General features: G+C 38.9%; 1 protein-coding gene across 2 annotated transcripts in view; it reads right to left on the bottom strand.

Moving 5' to 3' along the window:
• ZNF704 (zinc finger protein 704) overlaps positions 1 to 24,943 on the bottom strand; it is an 86,431-nt gene that overhangs the window by 53,303 nt on the left and 8,185 nt on the right. For both annotated transcript variants that reach the window (XM_074553075.1, XM_074553068.1), the window contains exon 2: positions 13,467 to 13,714. In XM_074553075.1, coding sequence (XP_074409176.1) covers positions 13,467 to 13,714 — 248 coding nt within the window. The remainder of the gene's footprint in view (positions 1 to 13,466; positions 13,715 to 24,943) is intronic.

A 24,943-nucleotide genomic window follows, 5' to 3' on the forward strand; every position in this document is an offset into this window, starting at 1 on the left:
AGGGTTTCTGCCACTGTGTGTCTGTGCTGATTGGTGTCAGTCTCATCCTCATCCCAACCCATTCCAAATCTGAACCCCAGCTTCCCAGAGCGTGCTTCAACCCCTTGCCCTTGGCAGAAGGCCAGAGCCTGAACATCTATGACACAATGAAATGGGATGATCACCCATGGGATGCTCATTCTCAACTTTATTCATGCAATCTATATTAAACAGTAATTGGATATATGGTGTCACTTCCAATATGTGAAACAATGACAGAGTAAATAAATAAATAAATAAATAAATAAATAAATAAGGTTATATTGTTTCCATGCCCACTGGGGCATGGGGAAGAGGCAATGCATGCAAAAACAATGAAAATTTTAGTTGTAATTGGAAAAAATTACAGCAGAAAAAACCACTTAAATCCTGGAACTGACTGCCCTTCCAAATAATGACCTGCCAACAGGTATAGACTTTGAAGAAGAGATTAGACCAACAGTTATCAAAAGGGGTAAATACTACTTATCTTGCATGATCTATATGCCTCATGGAGGATTTTTAACCTATGGTTATGCTATTCCAATGCTATAAATCATATTATGCCAGTATCTATCATATCTTGTAAACACATCTCTGAGGCAACAGTATTTAAGCTACCAGTGTAGTAAGTGAGCAATTATTTGGCATAGCTGATGATACAGGAAATATGGCAATATACCAGAAATAAAATATGCAGCCATGCATATCCTAAGCAATAGAGTTTGGGCATATTTTTTAAACAGAACTTGGTATGAGTTTAAGGCTGGTAAAAACTGTTCAAATATTTTCCATTAAAACAACATAAATTCTCTGGATCAACAAGGCAAGGCTCTGCAGCAATGACAGAATATCCATTTTGCCATCAAGATAAACTCTAGTATAAAGAGTTTACTCTATGCACATACACATGGATATGTTCCAAGGGAAATCTTTATCAATTACCACCTAGATTTCTGTAAAGTCTTTTATCCATAAACTTTCTCTGCAAGCTGTGTACTGCAGATGATGGTCACACCTTGCTTTCACTGAAATCAACCAGGGAGGCTGCACAGCAGCAGAGTCCCTTTGCTTCAGCAGAGCAAGAGCAGCCCACTTCATGCACATCGTGGCACTGCTCACTCCCATCTCCTGCCCATATTCCACAGGTAGCTGCCCTCCCTGAGTTACAATGAACAACACTTCCCAATAGCCCAAAAAGGGCCTAGTTTTGTGTGCTGGGAGGAAGCAAGGTACCCTTAAGCCCATGAAACATAATTTCAGTAACAGATACCCACTCACATTTGTGCCGAACTGGCAGACTGGCAGGCTCCTGTCATTGTCTAGAGATAACTGTGTGTGTTTTATCTCAAGTATAGTGTGAACAAACCCAACTCATTAGACTTAGCAATATATACTGACAAAACTGGTTTAGGAACAGAGGAAATTAGCCATGTGTTCATAATGGTTGTTCTCCAGGCTTTTGGCTGCCTATCCTTCACTTGGGTTGTGGGGCTTAGTTTGGGATTTTGTGTTTGGCAGTTTTTAGTTTGTTGGTTTTTTTATATTTGCTGTATTTGTTTGTAGTTAGAAAGATAAGCTTCTTCAAAGTCAAGTGCTTTCTTTAGGTTGTACTGTTTACAGAAATAGGAAACAATTTGTCCCTCACTGCTTACATAAAGAAAGTAATGTGCATGTTGTTTGTGGCCTCACCACAGGCGTTACGCAGCAAGTTTTAATTATCCTGTTGGTGATTTAATGTTGTGTAAAAACATATCCTAGCATGTATACACATCTGCCCTTGCTTATTAAAATCTGTTACTTTTGGCTAGCTCACAGACATGAAGATACTTCCCACCAACCAAAGCAGATTTTGAACTTTTGTCTGTTGTTCACTGCTCTCTCCCAAATAGAAACTGGGTATATATGATCATAATGTTAATTATTTCATGAAAACAGTAGCAAAAAAATTACAACTGGGTTCAGGTATGTAGTTAACCAGATTTGCTTTTTCCCAGCTACTTCCTTCTCTCCATGAGCTTGCACAGCTCTCAGAAGCCTTCCTTCACAATGTAGTGGGGCAGGGAAAGGTTGCTTGGATATTTTTCCAGGCACACAAATACAGTTAGTGCAAAATGTGGGAACTATGTAATTCCTTAATAAGCACAATACAACATATTCCATACATGGTTCATAGAATACATCACAGAAGCATAACATGATTTGAGGTGTATCTTTGGTAGTGGAAGAAAAATCTTTTCCTCACTGGAACTGAAAGGACTGCTTTAGAAGAGTGACCATGAAAAAAGCATTTCAAAGAAGGTGAGGTTTGGAGAATCAGTGGTGGTCTTAAAGGATTGCTAGAGAAGAAGCATACCCATGGATGGAATCTGGGCAGAGCAAGTGGGAGGAGGAGAATACACAGTGAAAGGTAGCAGGCTACAGAGCACAGTGAACAGATCTCACAAAGCAGGAGGGCACTCTAGGCCAGACGCTTTCTGAACTCCCACGATATCAAGGGATACATTCAGCTCAGACAAGCTTTAATTTTAAAAAGTAGGTAAGAAAGGCAGAAACAAGAGAATGGCTAAGTATTTGCCCCCAGTATAGGAATGAACTGAAGGACAGCTTGTTCTCAGTTTTGAAGTCCAACCGAAGATTTTATCTTCCATATTTCCCGTTTCTGATACATTTGTAGCAAGTAAGCAAGCCATCCTTCTAAGCCCACTGAGAGGCAAGTAACAAGGGTCAACAGTACTTTCAAAGGTACTAATGACACTGAAGTACTGTGATGAATTGCAGCCCTGTTATAAGGGCTGTATTTTACCAGGCATATAGAATAAAAACTACCTAGGAGCCAGAATCTCCTCAGCTGTACCCAGGCAGCCCCTCCATCTTGGGGGGTGAAATGAGGCCAACATTGCCAACTGCTCTGGAGGCTTAGCTGCAACCATGACTGAGGGGCAGCAGCTGCTGAGACCTCCACCCTTGTCCCACAGAAGGAAGCCACAGATGGATGGGTAGCACTGGTAGGTGGGACATCTACTGAGTTGTCACGGTTTCTTTCACAGCAACTTTATTTTTCCATGTTTCTCAAATCCAACTCCTCACTGCAGAAATGCTGTCTCTCATATTCCTCTGCCATAATAATGACAGGAAAACTCAATTAACACTGTGAGCAGTTTGGATGTCTGCACGACAGGTTGCCAAAAAATAATCCCAAGGGGGAAAAAACCCAACCAAAGATAACTAAGGAACATTTTTGCATAATGTAATTCAAAGCTTCTATCTGTAGGACCAATAAAATACATGTTTATTATGTCTTAAATCAAGATATAAAAGCTTGGTTTTGAACTGCTTTAGTGTTAATGATTTATTATACATGCAATACGTATCTAGTTTGGTAAGACCCATCCTATACATTCAATGCAGATTTTCTCTTCAAGCTTCTTACTGAGATCAGAACATAATAAAATTGTGCATTCCCCTGCTAATAATTTATTCAGAGATTAGCAAGAGAGTAATGTATCTTCCTTTATAATAGCCCGGATTTCTGTCAACATCATCATCAAATATATACCACAAAATACAATAAGTGTAACCACAAGCCTTTTTATATGACATATTTTAAAGGACTTTCAACATTGATTAGATCTTTACTACAGATGTTATTATTCTTGTGATCAAAAAGTACTCTAGACAGGTACTTGAAGCAGAAACATTAATTTTGAAAAATTAACTATCAGGAAGACATTTCTCTAGAGACAAGCACACAAGTATGTCACCAAACAAATGCTTACCCCAAATTAAAAAAAAACAAAAGTGTGTATGTGTATACACATCCATAAACATATTATTTAATAGCTACTCTTCACTTACTGTGAGAACTACTCATCTGTAATCTTGGAGCCAAGGGCCCAGTGAACCCCATAAAAGCAACCACCATTATATAAAATAAATTATGCTACACTGAGAAGCAAGAGATAACATAAACATTCCCCATACTAATAGCCTTTCTATTAGAGAGAAAAGAACAAATCATTTAGTCCAAGAGGGCACTGAGAACAGTCCATGACTTCAGGAGGCAGTTGTGGGGAGTTAAGCAAGGAAAGAGTAGCCAAAGCATTCTTTCTAAAATGTCAGCACAGGCTTATAAGGAAGTGACATCAAACCTTTCTTTCACAGACACTTTTCATTACAAAGAAATTTCATAACAAGCCCAGCACATCCTCTTCATCATCTTCTCCCTCCTCATCCAGCCAAGCCATCAGGTGACAGCACAGTATGTGGCACTGTGTGTGTGTATAGGAAAGCACTAAGTGCCTTTTTTAACACCTTATGTCACTGCCTCCCTTCAAGGGAGGAACCAATTGGACATACACAATGAAAACAAAAGACATGATCCAAATTAACATACACAGCAGGGAGCATAAGCTTGGGAACACAGGATGGGATGAAAAATGTCCCTCACATACAAGATTAAGACTACAAAGTATTTAACAGAGGTTTTCCTGGGGAAAGCATTACCTAAACACATGCTCTACACTGCATTATAAAGCTGATGATAATGACAGTACATCTGCTGCTCATGGAAATATCACCCTCTGCTCTTCCTCAAACAAACAGCCGTGACATTAAGTTTTGGGTAACAAACCAAATCAAATTAGGAACAGCAGTTACAACATCTTACAATATAATAATAATTTACTAAAAGCATCAATTGGCTGTTGACTCCATTTACCATCTGGAATATTGCCATTACTATAAAAAAATACATATGTCAACAGAGCAGCAGCCTCAGTGCAGTATGCTGGTGTTGATGCTGCAGAGGACAACTGTTTCCACAGGATAACACAGCTCAGTTGTCCAGCCATTTGTGGGCTTCTGGTAGGCCCCTGGAGAGAAGGAAGGACAACACTCAGATATCCAGAGTTTAGTAGAATGTATAATTAAGGAAACTCTGCTACTGTATTTTGGCAATTTTATTCTTTACTTTTCCCCTCAGTTCCCCAAGGAGGCTATCAAATATGCAGCCACTAAGAGAGAATGTTTTACACCAAAATGAGAACAAACAAACGTTTCTAAACATTGGTTTTATGCAGAGTGTAAAAATACATTTGCTTGGGAATGCTAAATATTTTTAGCAAAATTTCTAATCTAATTTCATTTTACTCATTTGATGAAAGAGCAAAGAAGCAAAGTACTTTGGGATGAACCTTCTCTGTTGGGACAACTAGTAGCAGAAATTCATATTCTAAGCACATTTCCCTCAGTCCTCTGATGATGCTACTACCTCTGCTCTGGTCACTGGGTACCAAGCACAGATGGGCTGAGGTCACAGTATGAGATCACCTGTAGGAATTCTTATGGCAGAATTTAAAATAGAGATCCATGCAAAATTGCAAAGCTGTTTCTGTATTGAGCTTGACTATCATACTTGAAGAACAGAAACTATTTTTTATTGTTGGCTTGAGAAAACTGTGATCAGGTTAAACTTTTGCAAGTTTCCAAAGAGCAGCTGTGTATCCAGGTATGGAGCTAGGCTTTCCACACGTAGCACAGGTGTGGTGCAATACCACACCATGTTACCCAGTGCTGCTTCAGTAACAAGATCAGATGGCATCTTTTTTGAAAGACTAACAGCTGATAAAAATTTGTAGAGGCTTTATGCAGACCCTGTGTATCTAGCATCACTTCTGTTGCACCATGTTCTCAAAATGATCAGGGATTCGAGAGGACAGAGTTATAGACTATATTAAACTATGCAGATTAGTAAAACCACAAGAAGATGGGGTTCTGCTTCAAATAAAACCAGCTCTTTAGAAAAAACTAATTTACACACATCTAGATACTGATACACATAATCTAGATACTGATATTTTTAAGTGATTAAGTGCTCTCTTTGACAACACACTTATTGTCACAAAACCTGAAGTAGTAATAGGCAAAACAGGTATCTGATGCATATAAATAATCATATAAATGCATATAAATAATAATATGAGTATTTGTTATTCATAAAAGACATCGTAAAATATCCTTTCTTCTACACAAACCACTTATACAGTAACACACCAGGTTAATAAGAGTCATAGGAGTTTCATTGTAGTGTAGTTGTCTTAGGGGTATAAACAAAATATTTATAACTCCTCATACACACAATGCAAGCATATTACAATAAATGGAGAAAAGCAACACTTTCTATCTCCTTTTTTCAAAATGTGTAAAATGAACGTTTTCATGCATATGATGCTAATTGAGTTAAGACAAAAACTTCTAAATATGTTTTACAAACAACTGTCAGTGATATGACTTCTCTCAGAAAGAGGCATTGTGTTTTGGATGACCTCAGTGATACAACACCACTAAAGAAACTAGAATATTTTAATTTTACAGCATGTAAATAAAATTATAGCTATGAACATAGCTATGATGTGTGTAATCTGTGTAACCATATATAAAGTAGCCCATTCTTGCACGGTTTTCACAGATACACAAGTTACAAACCATTTACTCATTGACTTTTTTCTTTTTCTCAGCACAGATGGCATTTCAAGAGGAATTTTTTTGTGCCACAGCTAACACAACCCACAAAGAAATTACTCTTATTGAATATTGCCTGCTGTTGAGGAGTGTTTTGAAATTACACTCCATTTTTTAAGGGAACTGAAGAGCTGAGAACAAGCTGTGCATTCACATCAATGGCTAACACGAGAGCAGCAGGGCTGACTGAATGCAGCTCTTCACCAACCAGCTCCTGACGGCCGATGCAGACTAGGGACACATTTTTCCTCTGTGCCACTTTTGAGGAATTCATTGAAATTTGCTTCGTAATGAGATCACTGTCTGTTGGCAACTTCCATCACACAGATAAAATTATGCAGCCTTTTGTACTGGCTACCAGTGGAAGAAGATTTTTAGGGGAAGTAGGTGTACTTCAACAGATGAAGACAGATCTTCAAAGCAGTGCTTTGAATACAGGATTTCCTAGACAAATGGGAAACTTATTTATATAAGTATATATACATATACACACACTCAAGCAAAGCCTCCATCTGAAGATAATAACTCTAAAATAATACGGACGCCAATGTCAGGCTGTAGAACAACTTAGCTTTACCACACTTAATTGAACCATCAGATTTTCATCCATTGTATTTTTCACTGGCTAGTAAGTCCACAGTTTAAAAAAATGGAAACTAACACTGGCCAAAAATCCAGATGGCCAAAGTCACCAGCTGGTGTTAAAGTTCCCTCTTCTAACATTAATTCTATGGAAACCTGGGAACAGTGAACTCAGAAATGATGACCAGGTGCTACAAAAAGTCTCACCAAAGAGAGAGTCACTTTTTCATGAAAAGTAAGTTTCAATTGTATCCTTGTTAGGTCTATTCCTGTTAAATCACATCCTGCTCTCACAGAATCAATTATGGTAAACCAGGCCCACAATCACACATAGTTGCCATTATGCCTCATTGCGTGAGAATCATCATCAAATATGAAACATTACAAGTAAAGAACAGCAAGAGCATGTTCCTTTATTCAGGAGATTAATATCCCTTCTGCTTTAAACATTACTGGGAAAAAAATAACTCAAGAGAAATGTTAACTAACCCAAAATTAGTGCTTTAAAAAGAAAATTACACTGCCAAAATCCTCCTGGGTAGGCAATCCAGCATATCCAAGACAAATGATGAAAATAAATTGTACTGGTCAGATAACTGATTCCTCTATAAGCTCCAGCTGATTGAACATGATGGTCATGGGGACATCAGTAACACAGACAAGTATGAAATATCTTGCAAGTGTCAAATCTGCACACAGCACAGCACAAAGGAGAGAAATGGGGGAACTGACAAAAGGTCCACTGAAGAATAAAGATACATTATGCACAATTTCAGAGCAAATTTTTCTTCATCTGGGAAGGCTACACCTCTTTTAAGAGACAATCCTATCCACATACTGCTGTGGTGCTCTGGCAGCGGGGACTTCTGAACAGTAGTGCCTGAGTATTATGCGATACCACCAGCTAGGAAATACAAGCTTATTTATAGCAAGATGAACCCTCCCAGTGTTCAGCCATGCCTCAAATGGGACAGCCCTGCTCTGCTCCCCAGCATGTTTGGGACTTGATGCATCTCACCACTTGAAAGGTGAGTTTCCAGCAGTTTGCAAGCTGTCAGGAATGCTGTCATTGGTCTCAACACCATGAGCAGCTGGTTCAGCTATCATGGCAACAAACACTATGCACACCTAGGCAAATAACCTGATGATGCCCTTCCAGCATCCTAGAAGGCATCACAGCATTTTGTAGCAGACCTTGACAAGCAGTCTACTACCATCAATATTAAATGTAATCAAGGTTTACTAACTGATTGGGTAAAATTCAATCAAGCTGCACACATATTTAACTAAACAAATGTAGTAAACAAAGCAACAATTTACTACTTCAGTAATTCACTGGTGTATATGTTTGGAGAAGCTACTTTTATATGCATGGTATTGCCAACTATCAGATTTTTTACAGAAGCTCTGAAATTCAGGAATGACGCTGGGAATAGTTTTTGTTATATAAAAACAACTGCAATCAGTTTCTAAGTAGCATGAGTATAGAAAATGAAATTTAAGAACCAGGATCACTCAAACTACAGTATTGTGAAAAAATAGGAGAAAATATCACACCTCCATGAAAAGCTATTGGGCTAGCAGGGAAATTTAGAGGGCTCAGAAACTCACAGAGCTGCAGTCAGTAACGATGAAGTACAGCCTGATTTCTTGGCCTTTTGTTTTCACTCAATTAAGCTGAAAATCCTCAGCAGCCAACAAACAGTTGATGCCCTCTGAAGCTGCCCCATCAATCCCCTCAGCAAAAATTGTGAGAGATACATGAGAGAAGTTCCCCCAAGAAAACTGAGGACTAGTCTAAAACAGATGGAGAAAAATAACAGAAGACAATCTCTGAATAACCACCACCTCTGGATAAACAGAAAAGTACAACTTGATCTTCCCTCTACAAGCAGATTGGGAAGTTCTTCCAGTGAGGCTATCATAGTTAAGCAGATACTGCTTTTGATCTTGAAGTCAGGCTCCTGGAGAGTTTTGGCTATGAAAATATGCAAATGTTTCCATTGGAATGCATGGTGCATAATCAATCATGCCCAGCAGGCCTTACAGATCAACAACACATTCTAATCAGAAGGCTGCCCAGAGCTATGTTCCTGGAGATACCAGGCAAGAAAATAATTTAGGAATGAAAATATATCACCATTTGTACTATTTCTTTATAATGATGGTCAGGAAACATGGCTGAAATTCATTTTCCCCCATCTTTCTTTAGCTATTCTACAAAGACCTAGAGAGACAATGTTGGAGAGAATTCCTAGAGGTATTTAATTTACTTTATTTCAATTATTTAATATATTTTCCATTAAATTATAAACTAATTAGTAGATAAAATATAGGTACAGGAATAAAAATTAATTTCACAGTAATAGAGCAGCTTTTTTAATATAAAATCATCAGAAGATAGCAAAATCCAATCTATTATTGTCATGGCAAATGTCACTGCTTAACAGCAGTGAAACCGAAGAGCACAGGGTTTATTGCACAATAACTATTTTAACACTCTAAGGAAGTGTTTAAGCAACTGATGTTTAGCTGAGGCTTGTCCTTTAGCAGGACAAACTATGTAGAAAAAGTTAGGCAGTTAGAAAATTTATCTTCTGTTCTTTTCTTCAAAGACAAGAGTACAGGAGGGCTGAGGAAAATAAGGATGATGTATCAAGAAGATAATACAAATTTCTCAATATTTTGAGGTCATCTAGCACAAGACTAATAAAAGAAAATCTCATGATTTATTCAAATGCATTTACCCATCAGAGGGGTAGAAGTGATGCATGCCTGGTGCCTTCTGGAACACCTGAAAGGATCTCCTCCAACACTACTGCACTTATGTTCTGAAGGGTTTCCAGCTACCACTGGCCAAAACACTTCAGTCTTAAAAGGCCCATAACACCACCACCATTCTCCAACATTTATTCTCACATCTTACTCAAAAAAAGGAAACTTCATCTCCTGCTCTCCACCACCCACCCTTCTACCCTCTTTCTTCCAAGAGGCAGAAGCCATTCCCTGTGGAGCTGGCCTGCACTGGGTCCCTCCTCACATCCTCACACCCACTGTATCAGCAGTCCAGGCTCTTTCCTGTCTTTCTTAGACATGCTTTGGAACTAAGTGTCCATGATGGTAAGTAACTGAAGAAAATACAAATGAGCAAGAAGGTCCTGTTAACTTCCGCACCTCTGCCTACTGGGAACATCCTCTCTGACTGCATTTGACCTCTACAGACACAGCTGTCTGAAATACTGGCAAACCTGGGCCTGCTTCTGCCCACCAGAGAAGGTGATTAGTCCCACAGTGACACCACTCTCTTTTCACAAAATGGCCTTGCACTACTCAGATCCATGGATCTGGCTGTGTTAGACTGCTGCTGTTTGAACTGGAGATCAACCAAAAGTGTATTTTCTCTGTTCTACAGATAACATCTCAGTTGTCAGAGATAACTGCAGTTCAAAGCCAGACCACTTTTTCCAAGACTGCAGTTCTTTATGCATAAAAAACTGACAATAAACTCAATATCTAAAGGAAAAGTAAAGAATTCAAGTTTCCTCATTATATCAAATAATCCATTTGCTCAGTCTGAACAGTTTCATTTATGCTTATCTGCATTTCAGAAGAAGGAACACAATTTAGCTCAGATAAATTTTATTCAAAATGACCAATTGAAGAAATCTGAAAAGAGAAAGAATTAATGCTGTTAACTGCCATTTAATTTATTGCATTCCAAAAGTAAAAATCATTATGAAAACCTCATGCTCTCCTCCTGCCTTAATCCAAAAGACACTTCCAGTACAGGACATAACATAGAGAGAAACATCTGTAGTATCTTCACAAGATGAAATAAAAATGTAAACAACAAACTTAAAAATTCTGCATCCAATGAAATATTTATTTTACTGTAATTTCCATGCACCTGACTACCAGCCACACAAAACACTAGGACTCAGTTAAGATATTTTAACATTTCTAAAATGTCAGAGTCCAAAAGCAGTAATGAAAGCCCTGAAGCTGAATGCCTCCAAGAAACATTATGCTGGTGTTCTGCTGAACTGTTAGTTATTTTAGATACAGCCCTTCACAAAGATTTCCATTCTTATTCATTGAGATCCTTAAAACAGCTAAGAAGGGATGGCTTTTGTTTCATTTTGTGGAAAAAGTGAAGTAAATTTATCCATCTCCTAACAGCTCTTTTGCAAATAGTTCTTCAGAGCTCTTTTGGACATATTCATATGCCCCTGTTTATAAACTTCTGTCTCAAAATCACTTAAATATTATAATGGATTTAGTTTAATACTGCAAAATGTAATGTCACCTCTCACTTTGGCATCTTTGAAGTGAAATGGGTTCCACTCAGTTCCACTAAGGTTTTAAAACAAAATAAATAACAAGCTTCACTTTGAGTTATTACTACATATGCCCTCTTTACAAACTTAATATTGGGGGTTTTTTTGTAAAGAGGGTATATGTAGCAATAAGAAATTAAGACCATATTAAACCCCTTATTTGTCCCACATAATTGCAAACATTATCTGATTAATTCAAGATGACCTTTCACAACTGGGTATAACAAATCTGCAAAGGCAGGTGGATTTTCTCATCAGAAGAGAGGACAGTTGACCCAATGAGTCCTGCCAGGAGGCAAAGAAACAAGGAATTCACCTCTGAGGAACATGAAACTCTCTCAGCACAGTCCTAGACAGAAGACTGGAAGGGGCCTAGAAAGAGGCAAGAAATGCACGGAGTCTTCTTGGAGACTTAGAGATGAAACTGTGCTGCCAAGGAGGAGAGACTGGGTGCTCCCCTTCATTACAACAGCAAATATTTAGGAAGATCTCCAAGCAAGGGTTTAAGTGTTCTTCCTGTTAGTTGTGGACAAATGGCCCAGTAATTCACCTCAGCCTCAAAGCAAAGGTTGAGCTTGACTGGAAATATGTATTAAGAATGACCAAAATATTTATTATGCTATTGAACATAAATTCCAGGTTTCTTTCCTACTTCAGTCTTTAATTCTGCTAATGCTGGAGCTCAACCTGCATGTCTGAAAACACACAACATAACACAGTAATTTTTATGCCCCTAACAAAATACATGCAGATGGAAAGAACAACTTTAGAAGACACCTTTGTAAAGTGAACTTATTTCCTATCATCTTAAGTATTCTGTGCTCAAAACTGGTGTCACAATTAGCCTTAAGAAGGCATTAAAGATGTGTATTCATCCTCTTTACAAGCTCATTGGGGAAAAAATATCCATCCCTCCAAGGAAGGATGATCTTGTAGCTACAGAAAATGAAGGCTTGACTACTACTTCAAGTAGATTATCTCCATGAAGTCACACAAAAATCACTTAAACCCTGTACCTTAGCAGCCTGAGCTGTTAAATGGAAATGCTAACATATGGTTTGAGCAGAAGGCTAGCCTAGGTGACTTCCTGAGGTCCCTCCTGACCTACATGTTCTTGTGATCCTATTTGCTTTGAGACACACAGGATGAATGAGAAGGGCACTCAGACATTAAAAGGTTGATTACTAGTGAAAATCTAAAATAAGTACCCTAACATTTTCAAGATTGTATACACAGCTTTTTACTACATATATATGGGGAGAATCCTGTAAAAATGCTCATGGACTCAGTGCAAGTGACATCTATGGCAGCCAGAGAAATACAGCAAGTGATCCTGTTCTGGATTACGTGGTAGAACCTGCTAGTTATGTTGGTTTTGAGAAAGCCAACAAACTGAAAAATTAAACATCTGTTTTGACTACAAAATTTTTAAGTAGCATCATAAACTTGAAAGGCCTTTTACTGAATTACATGCAGGTAAATTTACCAGGTAGATTAAGCAGAAATCTTTACAGACAGACTGATGCTAACATGAACAAGAAAAAGTACTTGTCATCTTGCAACACAGAATACCCAATGAGTATAAAGTGTCTGCAAGTATGACAGTAAAAAATTTGAAAAATAAATTGCTAGCAGGTAAGATGATTTTGTATCTAATTTAGAAGATTACTTCTCAGGGTGAAGCTGAGTCAACAATCTCTTCTTAAGACTCATTCTTTTCTCCAAGTACCTCAGCTGCAGCACATTCTAAAAGCGAAAACAACGCAAAAGCAATAACAAGTCCTACTCTACAGATGCTCTCATTTTTAGCTACTGGTGTTTTTCATTTCCTGGCAGATCTCTCAAATAGGAAGGTTGTGATGGATTTTGGACTGCCTGGGCACAAACACCAGCCTTAGCAGCTCATAGTCCTGTTTACCAAACTTGTATCTAATGTCCCATTAAAAAATGTCAGGGAAGAAAATGGAATAAAGCTTAAAACAAAACACAACAAAAGATCAAACTCACCTTGCTGGAGGCACATCAATATTTGAAGAAACAACCTTGCGCTTCTGTTCCAGAAGACAAACAGAACGAGTGTTTTCCTTTTCATGCTCATGAGCTCTGTTAAGTTTTTTGGTCTCTGCTGTTTTTAAATCTTCCTCCTTTGTGGTGAACAGGAGAAACTGTTGGTCTGGCAGTTTTCGACTGATGTCACTTTTTACATCCTCCTGTTGAAATGCATGGAAGGTCATTTCACGCTTGATGTTGGCTGCCTGAAAAATTGAAAGCAATTATTAAATTTTCCTTTAATTCACCTAAAATGGGAAACAACCCACTACCCACAGGCATTTGCTTCTAATTAATTATTTGAATTAGTGAATACCATTTCTTTGTCCTTCATAAAATCTGAAACTGCCATTAATTTCTCCAAAATGACTATAGCCAGGAAAATAAGCAATTTTTGTCCATGTGATAAAGCTATCAACCTCTTTATGTTAAATCAAAAAGGTATTTGAATAAGAATGTCAGAAACCAGATTATAAACATATCTTTAATGCACACACATCTGTGCAGCATAGCTATTCAAAAGAAATCCTAGCTGTCTTCCTCCTAAAATGGCAGGGAAAAGAAGTCACAATTTTCCCAGATTAAACATAACCAAAAAATTAAAGCGCTTCCTACAGCCACATACTGGATATTTTAAAAGCTGTATTTGTAAATGAAGGTTTTTCCAGGAGCAGAAAATAATTTGGTATGATCCAACTCATCTGCCAGAAGGCAAAGGGGAGCAAGTGATGGCAGCAGGATCTCTGTGAGGAGCCATCACAGGGCAGGGACACACACCCAGGAGCACGCCAGGTTTGTGCTTTGCCAGCACTTCCCAGATCTTCTGCTCTGCCACTTTTCACAACCAAACACTTCCCAAGCAAACAGGTGCCTTAGCAAACACACTCCCACTCTGGAATACAATGTGCTGGTGTTTATAAAGCAAACTATTGCAGGGTTGCAGGGAAGACCCTGAAAACTCATCAGAACCAAGCCACTCCACCTTCCCAGCAAGTAAAACAAAGTACAGGACCTAGATTTTCCTGTGAAATCCATTCCTTGGACAGCTACACTTCCATAGTTTCACAGAGGCACACCTATCTGTGAGGTGACCCCTCCAACCAACCCAAGCAAAATATGGCCCAACAAAGTGGAGGCTTCTCCTGCCTCCAGCAGAGTTACTTCCACACCACATGCACTTGCTCAGAGAAATCTAGGTGCCTTCTAGAGCTGGCAAATTGGATTTTAAAAGATTTGCAAATTACTGCTGATCTTCACATTGGAGATATCAAAGCTGTATTGTCCTCAGATACTAACAGCACAAATAAACTGAAATTCCTATGTCAACTCTTCTAACTTATTCCTCCTTTTCATCATCCAAAAAATTAATCAATGTATTTGTGTATATATTAATGTAGTAAAATATATTCTTCTCTCCAGAGATCTCTGGAGATTTCAAACCTTGGCAGTTACAAGAATGGTGCAAGCAATTTTAAGTTCACAGGAAAGATACTTGCCACAGTAATTTTGCTGTATTCTGTAAAGTGTATCACATCATTAATGCATAACTATTTAGGACTGATGATTTAATTGTTTCTAGTGCTTCCACTGAGGGGCTTCAAGAACAAAACAAGAGTTATTATTCTATGAATGTAAACAGTAGAAAGAATTAGACACTTTACACTTCTTCACACACAAACAGATGACACATTACCAAGAAAATCTGCCTGGAAGACAAAACAGTCAGCATGTGATCACACAGAATTAGGAGAAGACACATAAACAACACAAATTGAATTCTGATTTAATGATTTTTAAAAAAACCTTAGATTTACAATTAGCCTTTTTCTGAGTGCCTGAGAATCCCTGAAATGCTGAGTTGCATTCAATTTTCAATAAAACTGACTTATAAGTAATGCACTGAAGTAACAAAAAAGCCTGAAAATACCCAAGTTCCAATATCCTGCCCCTAGAAATTATGTAACACCAAACAAGGGTTTACATAAGATTTGATTTCCATCCCCTCTACTGCTGCATGGTTTTCTCTTGCCTGACCACAGCTCCCTTCCTCCCTGGCCAGGATTTCCCCCCACCTGCTGCAGAGGAGGGTTCTGTGTGGGGCAGGAGCAGCTCCCCTGCTGGGCATGGCAGAGGGGCCACAGGTACCGGGCAGCAGCAGCAGCTGCCTCCTCACCCTCCACAACCCTTAGTGTGGGCCGAGAGCATGGGGAGGGACAGCCTCCCTCATTTCCTACTCTCCAATGCCTGACTGAACTCAGTTTTCATCAGGATGGTTTTAATGAATCTTTTAATGGACTAAGTGCATGACTGTACCAAAGAAAAAAAAAGGTATTTTTGTCTTCTATTTATGAAATTTTAGGATTTTACTCAGTTTCAGCAAATATAATGTACTATACATTGCTGAGTTTTCTTTACAGACCTAAGTAGTGACAACAGAAGGCTGCAGGCTCAGACTACAGCTGTAATACAAAGCCAAAACCAAAAATAGCAGAATACTTTAACTGTGATACCAGATAATCTATTCTTATATATCAAATTTATCCACATCCAGTTCAAACACATTTCATACGTCAATATGCCACAATTAACAGTCAGTCCCATGCATGCATATGGAAGTGAGGAAAGACAAAAATCAGAGCAAATGCTCAGGTTGCAGAAGCAGCTCAGGTTCTTCAGCCAATGGCAAGAAAAAGGAGAAGACCAAATCCAACCAGCTTAGACTGATTCTCTTCCTCACCTTCAGTTTTCAACAGATGCTTGGAAATACTAACTTCTTTCTAAACTTTCCCTTGAAAGTGACTGCATGTAAAGAATCTTTTCTGCTTTAGAAGTAAAGATGAAAGAAAGCCAAGAGTTTTCTTGAGTGGGCTTTTTCCAGTAGCTTTCTCCTATACTCCACATGCAGTTTTTCTATTTTATTTCATCCATGTCTCTGGAAGCCACTTCCCCTTGAGACACCTGCCCTCTCTGGAGGTGTATGGTGTCTTTTGCTGGAAATCCATCCACCTACACAAGCAGCCATTGATGTGAGGAGTGCTGAGGACCATGGTCATCCGAATGATCAGACTCCTCACTTCCTGGCAAAGTGAAAAAATACCAATTAATGACCAGGACACCTCTGACCTCAAGCTCTGCTTTACCAGAACTCATAGTTCAGAGATAACACAGATAATTTCCAAAATATCTTTCCAGATAGTTAACTGTTCTGTCATATTTTATCAATAACTTTATTTTTTTCATAGATCCTTAATATTCTTTTACCCACTTGAGTCTTGGGATGATCCCTCAAGTACAGAATGTTTCAGCAAAAATTCTGTGGAAGATCTAGTGAAACCTATCTAGGCCTGTCTCACAGACAGAGAGAACCTAAGCCTTTGACACCATTTTATTTCAGCTAACTTCCAATACTTCACATTTCTCCATCCTTTGCTGTTCTCAAATTCCATTATTCCCAAATGGTTCAGCTTTTCTTGTCCTCCAAATCTGCCATCTTACTGCCTCCAGTATCAACTACTGGTAAAATTTCTGTCCTTTTCATGCACTTGATGAATTATCACTCATACAAGCCACTTGATAATAGGCTGTTTTTCTATGCAATTCACTGTGTATTTTCACCCTTAAGCTATCAGCAACCTTCAGTTTACTTTCAACAGAGTTCTTTACAACCTGGCCTCAGGCAACCACATCACTTGGAAGTTCAGTCACAGAAACAGGAGCTATAACCCTCCTGTAAATTAAATAAACTAGTTTTGTTTCTCTCTGCAGTTACCTCCACCTGCCTTTGTCAATTTGTCCCCCACCATCACTGCTGGGCAAGGGAGACTTTTGTTACCGTGATCCTTGGAAACAACCATGTTAGCCAAGCCTTCCCCACTGGAGTTCAAGCATGGGGCAGGGGCAGAGCTGAGGTCTGATGTGGCATCACTCCTTCAGTAATCATCCTGCAAAAACTGAAAACTATTTAGTGCTTTGGTTTCTAAGTAAAAACTTTATTAAGAAAGCCTTTCAATTTCTGTTTCAAGTTGTCAAGACAATAATATATATTTAGATTGAGGGTTTTACTTTTAAGTTAGGAGTTTTACTTTAAAGCTTGATTCATTATTATTAAATGACAAAGTTTAATAATCCATGTGACAGCTAAATTATTAGCACAGTTACTATTTTCAGCAGTATATTAATAATTTTTCATTGCAAAACCTATCTTAACCTGCCTATAGAAAGTTTTATGTGGTGATATTTTGTCATAACCAAATTGCTGGTCCTGAACTCCACATCAAGGCCATGTGTTGCAATGTAAGTCCTGTCCAAAATGAGCATGCTTAACACTGGCACAAACTGAGGGATTTAGAGGAGTGTTTCACTATTCATTACAAATGATGAGCAGGCTGCAATTTTTCAGTAGTTTAGGCCTTAACTTATGTGCAGTCAATTTTTGCCCTACCCAAGAGCACATCGTTATAAGACGCTGATATTGCAGCCAAACCTCAGTCTCCTCCAATTTCAGTTAAATTTCAGCTTGCATTTTACCTTGAACAGCAAAAAATTATTGATCAAAAAGACAACTCAGGCACTGAATTGCCTATTTAAAGGATCAGCAAACACTAGAATAAGTAGACCTATCACATTTATATGGAAACACAGAGACTCAGACTTGACAGATTATTGTGTCACTCCTTGAGTATAACCTGACTGGACTTTATCATCTTCTCTTGCTTATGGTACACTGCTGCTTCAAAACTGGGGTTATTTATTTACAAATAGCTCACTAGCATTTAAGAGGCATTAAGATGTCTGTGTTTCCTATACAATGGAAGGTACTGAATTCCCAAGAACATTAGCATTGTGACCCAACTGTATGGAAATATATCTTCAAATGTGAAAACTGACTCCTACCTATATTGTTTCAAATTTCTTATTTTTTTGGTGCAGAACCTGTGGATTCAGGTAGGCACAGCAGGAATAGAAACATAATTTTTAACAGGCTTTGTAACAGACTACACAGACAGATGGAAATACAACAAACCATTGAAAGAATTGCCACACCACATACCATGCCTACTCTGCTGACAGTTTTATAAACATCTCAAGGGCTGATTTCCACATGGCAGCTGCCCAGCCCAAGAGAGCACTGCCTCCCACCCCTGTGACTCGATGAAGCACCTTCCATGAAGCTACACCAATTTACACCAGATGAAGAAGATCCTATCACTGCATCTGCCTGCCAAGAACAGGCCTGCAACCACAACCTGGCAGAGAGAGGCTTCAGCTCCCTGCCAGGCAGCAACACAGCAGTGAGAGCCCAGCGGGCCCCTTAACCTTCTGGGGGGCACTGCCTAACTTCTGTTTCTCCTCATAATGTCTGCTGGGATCTGGAAGGACTAAGACACGTGAGAAAGCTGAGCATGTCCCTTCCACACACACTTTGAATCCTAGATGACTGTGTAAATAATCTTCCAACTGTGGCCTATTTTGTGCCATTATGTTTTGTTCATACAGATAACAAAGCTAATTTTACAATAAAAGCAAAGAAGTACCTCTAAAGTACAATAAAACTATTTTACAGGGCAAGTATCTGTAGAAAAGCTGACTGCATTCAAAGCTCCCTATAAACAAATACACTGTAGAAATACATTTTGGGAATCTAGCTCAGAATAATCTCACCATTTCTTAATAATCCTGAACCGTTGTCATCTGTCCATTTTTGTACAAACTTCTTTTTCTTCCTCAATCTATAAAGCTGTATTTCCTTTGCCTCACCTACCACCACCCTAACTGGATTCAACTCCAGTATCACTTCATTCCAAAAAGAACAAGATCCCTCACAAGCCACACTAGGCTGTTTTCCAGAGTGGGGGAGGCAGGGTGGAGGGGTGGTGGTATGTGTGTGGGGGTGTAACATGCTAATTAATAAACACATATCAAAAAACCCCACCCCACCAGCAATCACCCAACTCACTGATCCAATTCTGGCTATTTGCATTGTCAACAGATAAGTAATTTTAACAGTGAGTCCTAGGCCTATGCACAATACTGACACTGCATAGCTGACAAAGAAGACACAGTTTTGAATGTAGATTTTTGATTTCCATCGGATTTATGATGTAATCAGCTGATCTAATTCCATCAAAAAACTCTTTAGATTAAACACCAATTAAAAAAACACCAGATTAGACAGATTAGCTATGAGCTGGCTTAGCACCAGCCAACCTGCTGTATAACTCTGCTGCTTTTCATAAACAGTTTTTTGATTCTGGCTTTGTGACCACCTCTTTCCATTTTCTGAGATAGATGTAATCATCCTAAGTGTTTAGGACTGCTAATAAACCTCCCAGCTGATAAGAAAACAAAAGTTCCAGGGTTTTTTTTTTTTTTTTTAATTAAACAAGGCTTTAGCAACATTTTTGATCCATTACAGAACAAATAGGCAGCTCAATGGGGAAGTGAAAGAAGGAATCAATATATTTCAGCCTAGCATGCTAATGGGAAACAAGAATGAGATGTGTATATGTAACATGACATACATTTAAAATGTTCAGCCAAAACAAGAGCTCAATAACTGCAAGACCCTTTTCAGACCAGCCTGAACAGCCAGGCAATGCTCTAGGGACAGGGATAAGCCACTTTTCTCAACAAGAAAGAAATCAGGAATAAAGTTCACAACAAAACAAAACAAGCAAAAATGAGAAACACCAAACTTGCTACCAAAATTAAATGCAAGTAAAAAATATTTAAATTAAATCCCTAGAAGGACAAAGATTTTGGTTCACTCATATTGTGTCATACAATATTTCCAGTTCAGGTTCCTGTAACAGAGGGGGGTTTTTACGTTAAAAAGCTCTAATTTTTGACATTCAAAAACAGTGTCCTCAGTGGAAGGAAAGAATGCATCAAATTTCCATTTTGCCAGAAATCTCTATTCATACTGGAACACAAAGAGATAAGACAGATTCGTGTAATGATGCTTGGAAATAATCTGCCCTGAATTTCAATGTATTATTACATTTTCAAGTATACTTTGCATTTAATTACTCGCTTCACCAGCAGTTGCTCATTACATATAAATCATGTAGATTTAATCACTCTAAGCATTTATAAACTGTTGGTCTCTAACAATATAGAACTTAATGCATCTTAAGGTCACTGTTAGTGTTCTTTACAATATATAGTACACATTAATATATCGTAATGTACTATTCATCTTCAATCAGGCTAGGACAAAATCCCTATCTTCATTTGACCAAACATAGAAAACCATCCATAGAATATATTTTCTATGTATTAAAACACAACTCGAAGCATGTTAAGTTGCATGGATTCACAACAGAGTGTTATGCAGCAGGAACTGGAGTCAGCAAGAAGTTTCTACCCTCCCGTATCCTCACGTGTATGTCAGCACTTACCTGGCTAAACACAACTCATCTGCAAAACCCACATGTCCCAGCACCAGTTTCAGGTGTTTCTGAGTTATAGAGAATCTACCCAGATGAATGACAGAAACTTTCACTCCCACATTTGAAATTCAGTACCCAGCCAGGTACCTGTTGTACTCCAAATAAAACCACTGTGCTAACAGGAAACATAAATGTTATTAAAACTGGACAGAAAGGTCTCACTAAGATTACAAGGGGAGACAGCAAGGAACACAGGGAATTCATGGTCCTTCCCATACACCATTTCAAGGTCTGAACAAAAACAATTCAGAGATATTTGTGCCTTTTTCTCTCCACCACATCAACAAATGACTGAAGATGTGGAAGTGTGGAAGCTTTCTTCCCCATCCCATATGCAGGCATAACAAGTTCCTCACAGAAAAGTACAGGACATAACTTCCAAGATTATCAGGCACCAATAAGTAACTGTTACCAAAATTTACTACTAATTACTGAAAGTATTCATCTTCAAAATTTGCTTGCAGTGTTTAAGTCTCAAAGAAATAACTGTGTTCTGTGTCCTGGCTGTGCTGTGCACACAGGAGTGTGACCTGCAGTGACCACCCTGCAAATCCAACCACCTGGCTTCCAACTGGACACTGGCCCCAGGCTTGGCGTCAGTGCCAGGATCTCAGCAGAGCTATTTCAGCCCTGTTTTCCTTTTCCTAAATAAAACAAGGGCCTGAGAAACACACTGCCTCTAAGCATCTAAAAATATACACAGTACCTTGGAAAACTTTAAGCAGGAGGAAAGTGGAGGGTCATAGTTGCAAAAAACAGGTTAATTTTTTATTTAGGAATTCTGTTGCTTCAATCTTTGCCAAGCAGGCTCACCACTGAGTGCTTGGTACTCTACCACACTTTCAGCAGGACTTGCAGGCCACGAATGGGCAGTCATAATTGCCTTCCCAATTACTGGTTGCACAGAAAGTGAATTTAAAATTAACTAAACCAATTATCACATTTTTTTTCTCACAAGGACCTACGTGCCTGGCCCTGCAAGTGGGAAGGAAGGGTTCCTGCCAGGCACCAGGTTTCCCTCACCTCTCCTGCTGTGAAAGCAGAGTAAGCAATGCTCAATGCCACCAGAGCAACCTGTGGCCACACAGAGAACAGATGAGTGCCTGGAAATGTGCGCCCTGGGCTGGTCAAGAAAAACAGGAAAAAAGAGGAGGATACACTTGGGTCTTGTTGGGGAAGCTTATAAAACCCTGGAATAGGAGAAAAAAAAACCAAGCATGCTAATGTGGGGTACGCAGGGAAGTTCAGATAAAGCTTTTCTGTTCTTATTTCTGTTGCATTACTAGATGTACTTACAAGCTGCAAGTAGTGAGCAACATCGAACCAGGTGTTCCCACTGCACCAGCTGAAGTTCTGAAGCCTCATGTCATGGTATTTTTTATAGTATGCCTATGAGTATCTATGAAATGGTGATTTTACTTATAAGAGATGCAAGAAGGGTCCTAGAACTCAGCGGTAAAGTACCTACTGTCTTTCCTGCTCCTGGTTTTTCTGTCTAGATTAAAAAGTTGTACACAACAGCCTATGTAGCTTAATACAGCCATGCGTATGGATTGTCTTACTCATAATATCAATATGGCCTTTACTAGCTGAATTTCATGTGTAAATAAAATATCTTTTAACTATTTCAAGACCATTGCTAAAGAGGTACAAGACACTCCACTTGTTTCTCTCTTCATCTGCTGGTGGGATCAATAAGGATGGCAGCAGCTCAAAGAAGTACCACATACTTCTATAATCTCATTCATGATCAAGTAAGTAAGAGCTCACAAAAATCAAACTGTAGAGGCAGTGGGGAACTCCCAACACTTAGCAGTATGTTTTGGAAATGCTGCCTCACTGCTCCTCAGCAAAAAAGCCCTTGATTAGTACATCTGCCTTTGAAAGCCCTCCTCCTCTTGACTGGACAGTAGGATATTTTTAGTGAAAACCAGGTTTGCTTTATTTTCAAGATCTCTTGCAATTAAGATACAGAGGTTTGAGATTTCTGAGGTCAAAAGTTATTGTCTGACTTTGAAAGCAGCCAGCTGAGATGAGATACTGCAGATCTTAGATCCCTTAAAAGGGTATGGAAATGCAATCCATTTGCCTTTACATCCTGGAACTTTGCTCTTTTTTATTTGTTTAAATTACAGCATTTCAGTGAAATAAAACCAAGGAAGTTCACAGATGTATGCAACTGTTTTAACTTCCAAATGAAATAGGTGCTGTGAATGAAAGGGCCAATGCTGATCCCTGATGCTGAAAGCCTGGAGGAGATATTACAAGACAAAAAATAAGCAGAAGTTCTGATCTCCTCTAACAGATCTTGAGCCTGGAAGTAGAAAGCACCATCCCTCAGCAGAGTAGAACAAGCAAGAAGCACTGCTCCAGTAGAAGATTCTCCCAAGTTTGGGTTCAGCTCAAGACAAAATCATGTAGCAGTTTTTCTGTTCAGATTAGGAGAGGTGCCAAAAAAATGAGTTTATTTTTGTGTCTGACTACACAATAAACAGTATCACAGAGTTACAACTCATTACCCCTGGAAGCAACAGAATAACATCAGTAAAAACATGCAGAGGCGAAAGGCCACCTTCTCCAGCTGCTCCAGAAAGCAGCCCTCTACCAAACCACTACAGGGATGCAATAATGTCTCATGGGAGAAAAGCCTTCACTAAGAACCTGAAGGACCATCAGGCCCAAAGTAAAGCACAGCCCAAATGCCACATGGCTTCTGTCTTCTAAAGGATGAAGGCTTGCTCCATTTCTAACCTTCCCTTTCCTCCCTATGCCTGTCCTAGCTGTGATATCCCATCTTTTCCCCTGCACTCCAAGATGTTTGGCAAGCTCTTCCTTGATCCACTATAACTGAAGGACACCACAGAGCCTGCAGAGGCTGCTGCACGTGTTTTCCACTGTTTCAGTAACCCACAAAAGCACACAATGAATTCTGGCACAACCACAAAGCTGCCTGAGTAATTGGCAGCTGGAGGAAAGGAATACTTTACCCTTTTTGGAACTGATGAAACATAAACTCCACAAACTCCAGTTTGTGGCACATCCAGTGCCCAGGCACACAGTGCACTATGCTACCCATGTTGCTGCTCCAGCAGATGGACCTACCAGCATGGAGAACGAAACACCTGCAAGACCAAGCACTTCTCTCCTGCTCTGAAAAAGTAGGGACAACTGTCTCAAACAGTGTTGGTCACACAAATTGAAGCAAAATATCACTGTAAATCTTTAGCAACCATCAAGTCACCCTTATTCATTTCACTGCTTCTTCTGTACAGCTCTGTAAACCAGATGTGAAAGGCTGTCCATGGCCTGATGGATCACCACTGACCTGGACCTAAAGGCAGCAAGGGCTGCATTATAGTGTTCTCTTTAAAGTAGAAAAATCTGATATTTTCCTCTGGAGGTACTCACATTCCTCATCACTGCATTATAGAAGAAAACTGTTGAGAAATATGAGGTAAAAAACATTTTGAATCCAATGGGAGTTTTTTTATACCATTTTAAAGATATGAATACATACAAAAAAAGATCAGGCTGGCTCAAATGCTTATCTTGCCAGCTTTACAAAGTCCAGTTTATAGAAGGTGATTGTACAATTTGCTCTCTATGTCAGTATGATGTAGGCATCAGTCACCTTATCTGCTGAAGCACAATCTTGACTGCTTGTTTTAACAGCACCACATATCTAAAGTTCAAATAATCTTTTATCCACCATGTAAAAAAATGCATGAAAGATGGTAAAACACTGAGCTATATAATTTCATACATCAGTGTCTGATCACTGAGGCATTTTACCTTCCCTCCGAGTCTGTGTGCAGTGATCACAACAGTCTTTTATAATTATTAGGACCACTATGAAATGGTTTTAGTCTACTAGTAGATTTATACTTGTGTTCAATTAATTGGGCTGAAATCCTAAATCTGCTTAAACTAGCAGGACTTTTCCATCAACTTCAGCTGGGTCAGGATTTTATGGAAATTAAATTC

Source organism: Zonotrichia albicollis, chromosome 1, assembly GCF_047830755.1.
Source record: "Zonotrichia albicollis isolate bZonAlb1 chromosome 1, bZonAlb1.hap1, whole genome shotgun sequence".
Classification (NCBI taxonomy): domain Eukaryota; kingdom Metazoa; phylum Chordata; class Aves; order Passeriformes; family Passerellidae; genus Zonotrichia; species Zonotrichia albicollis.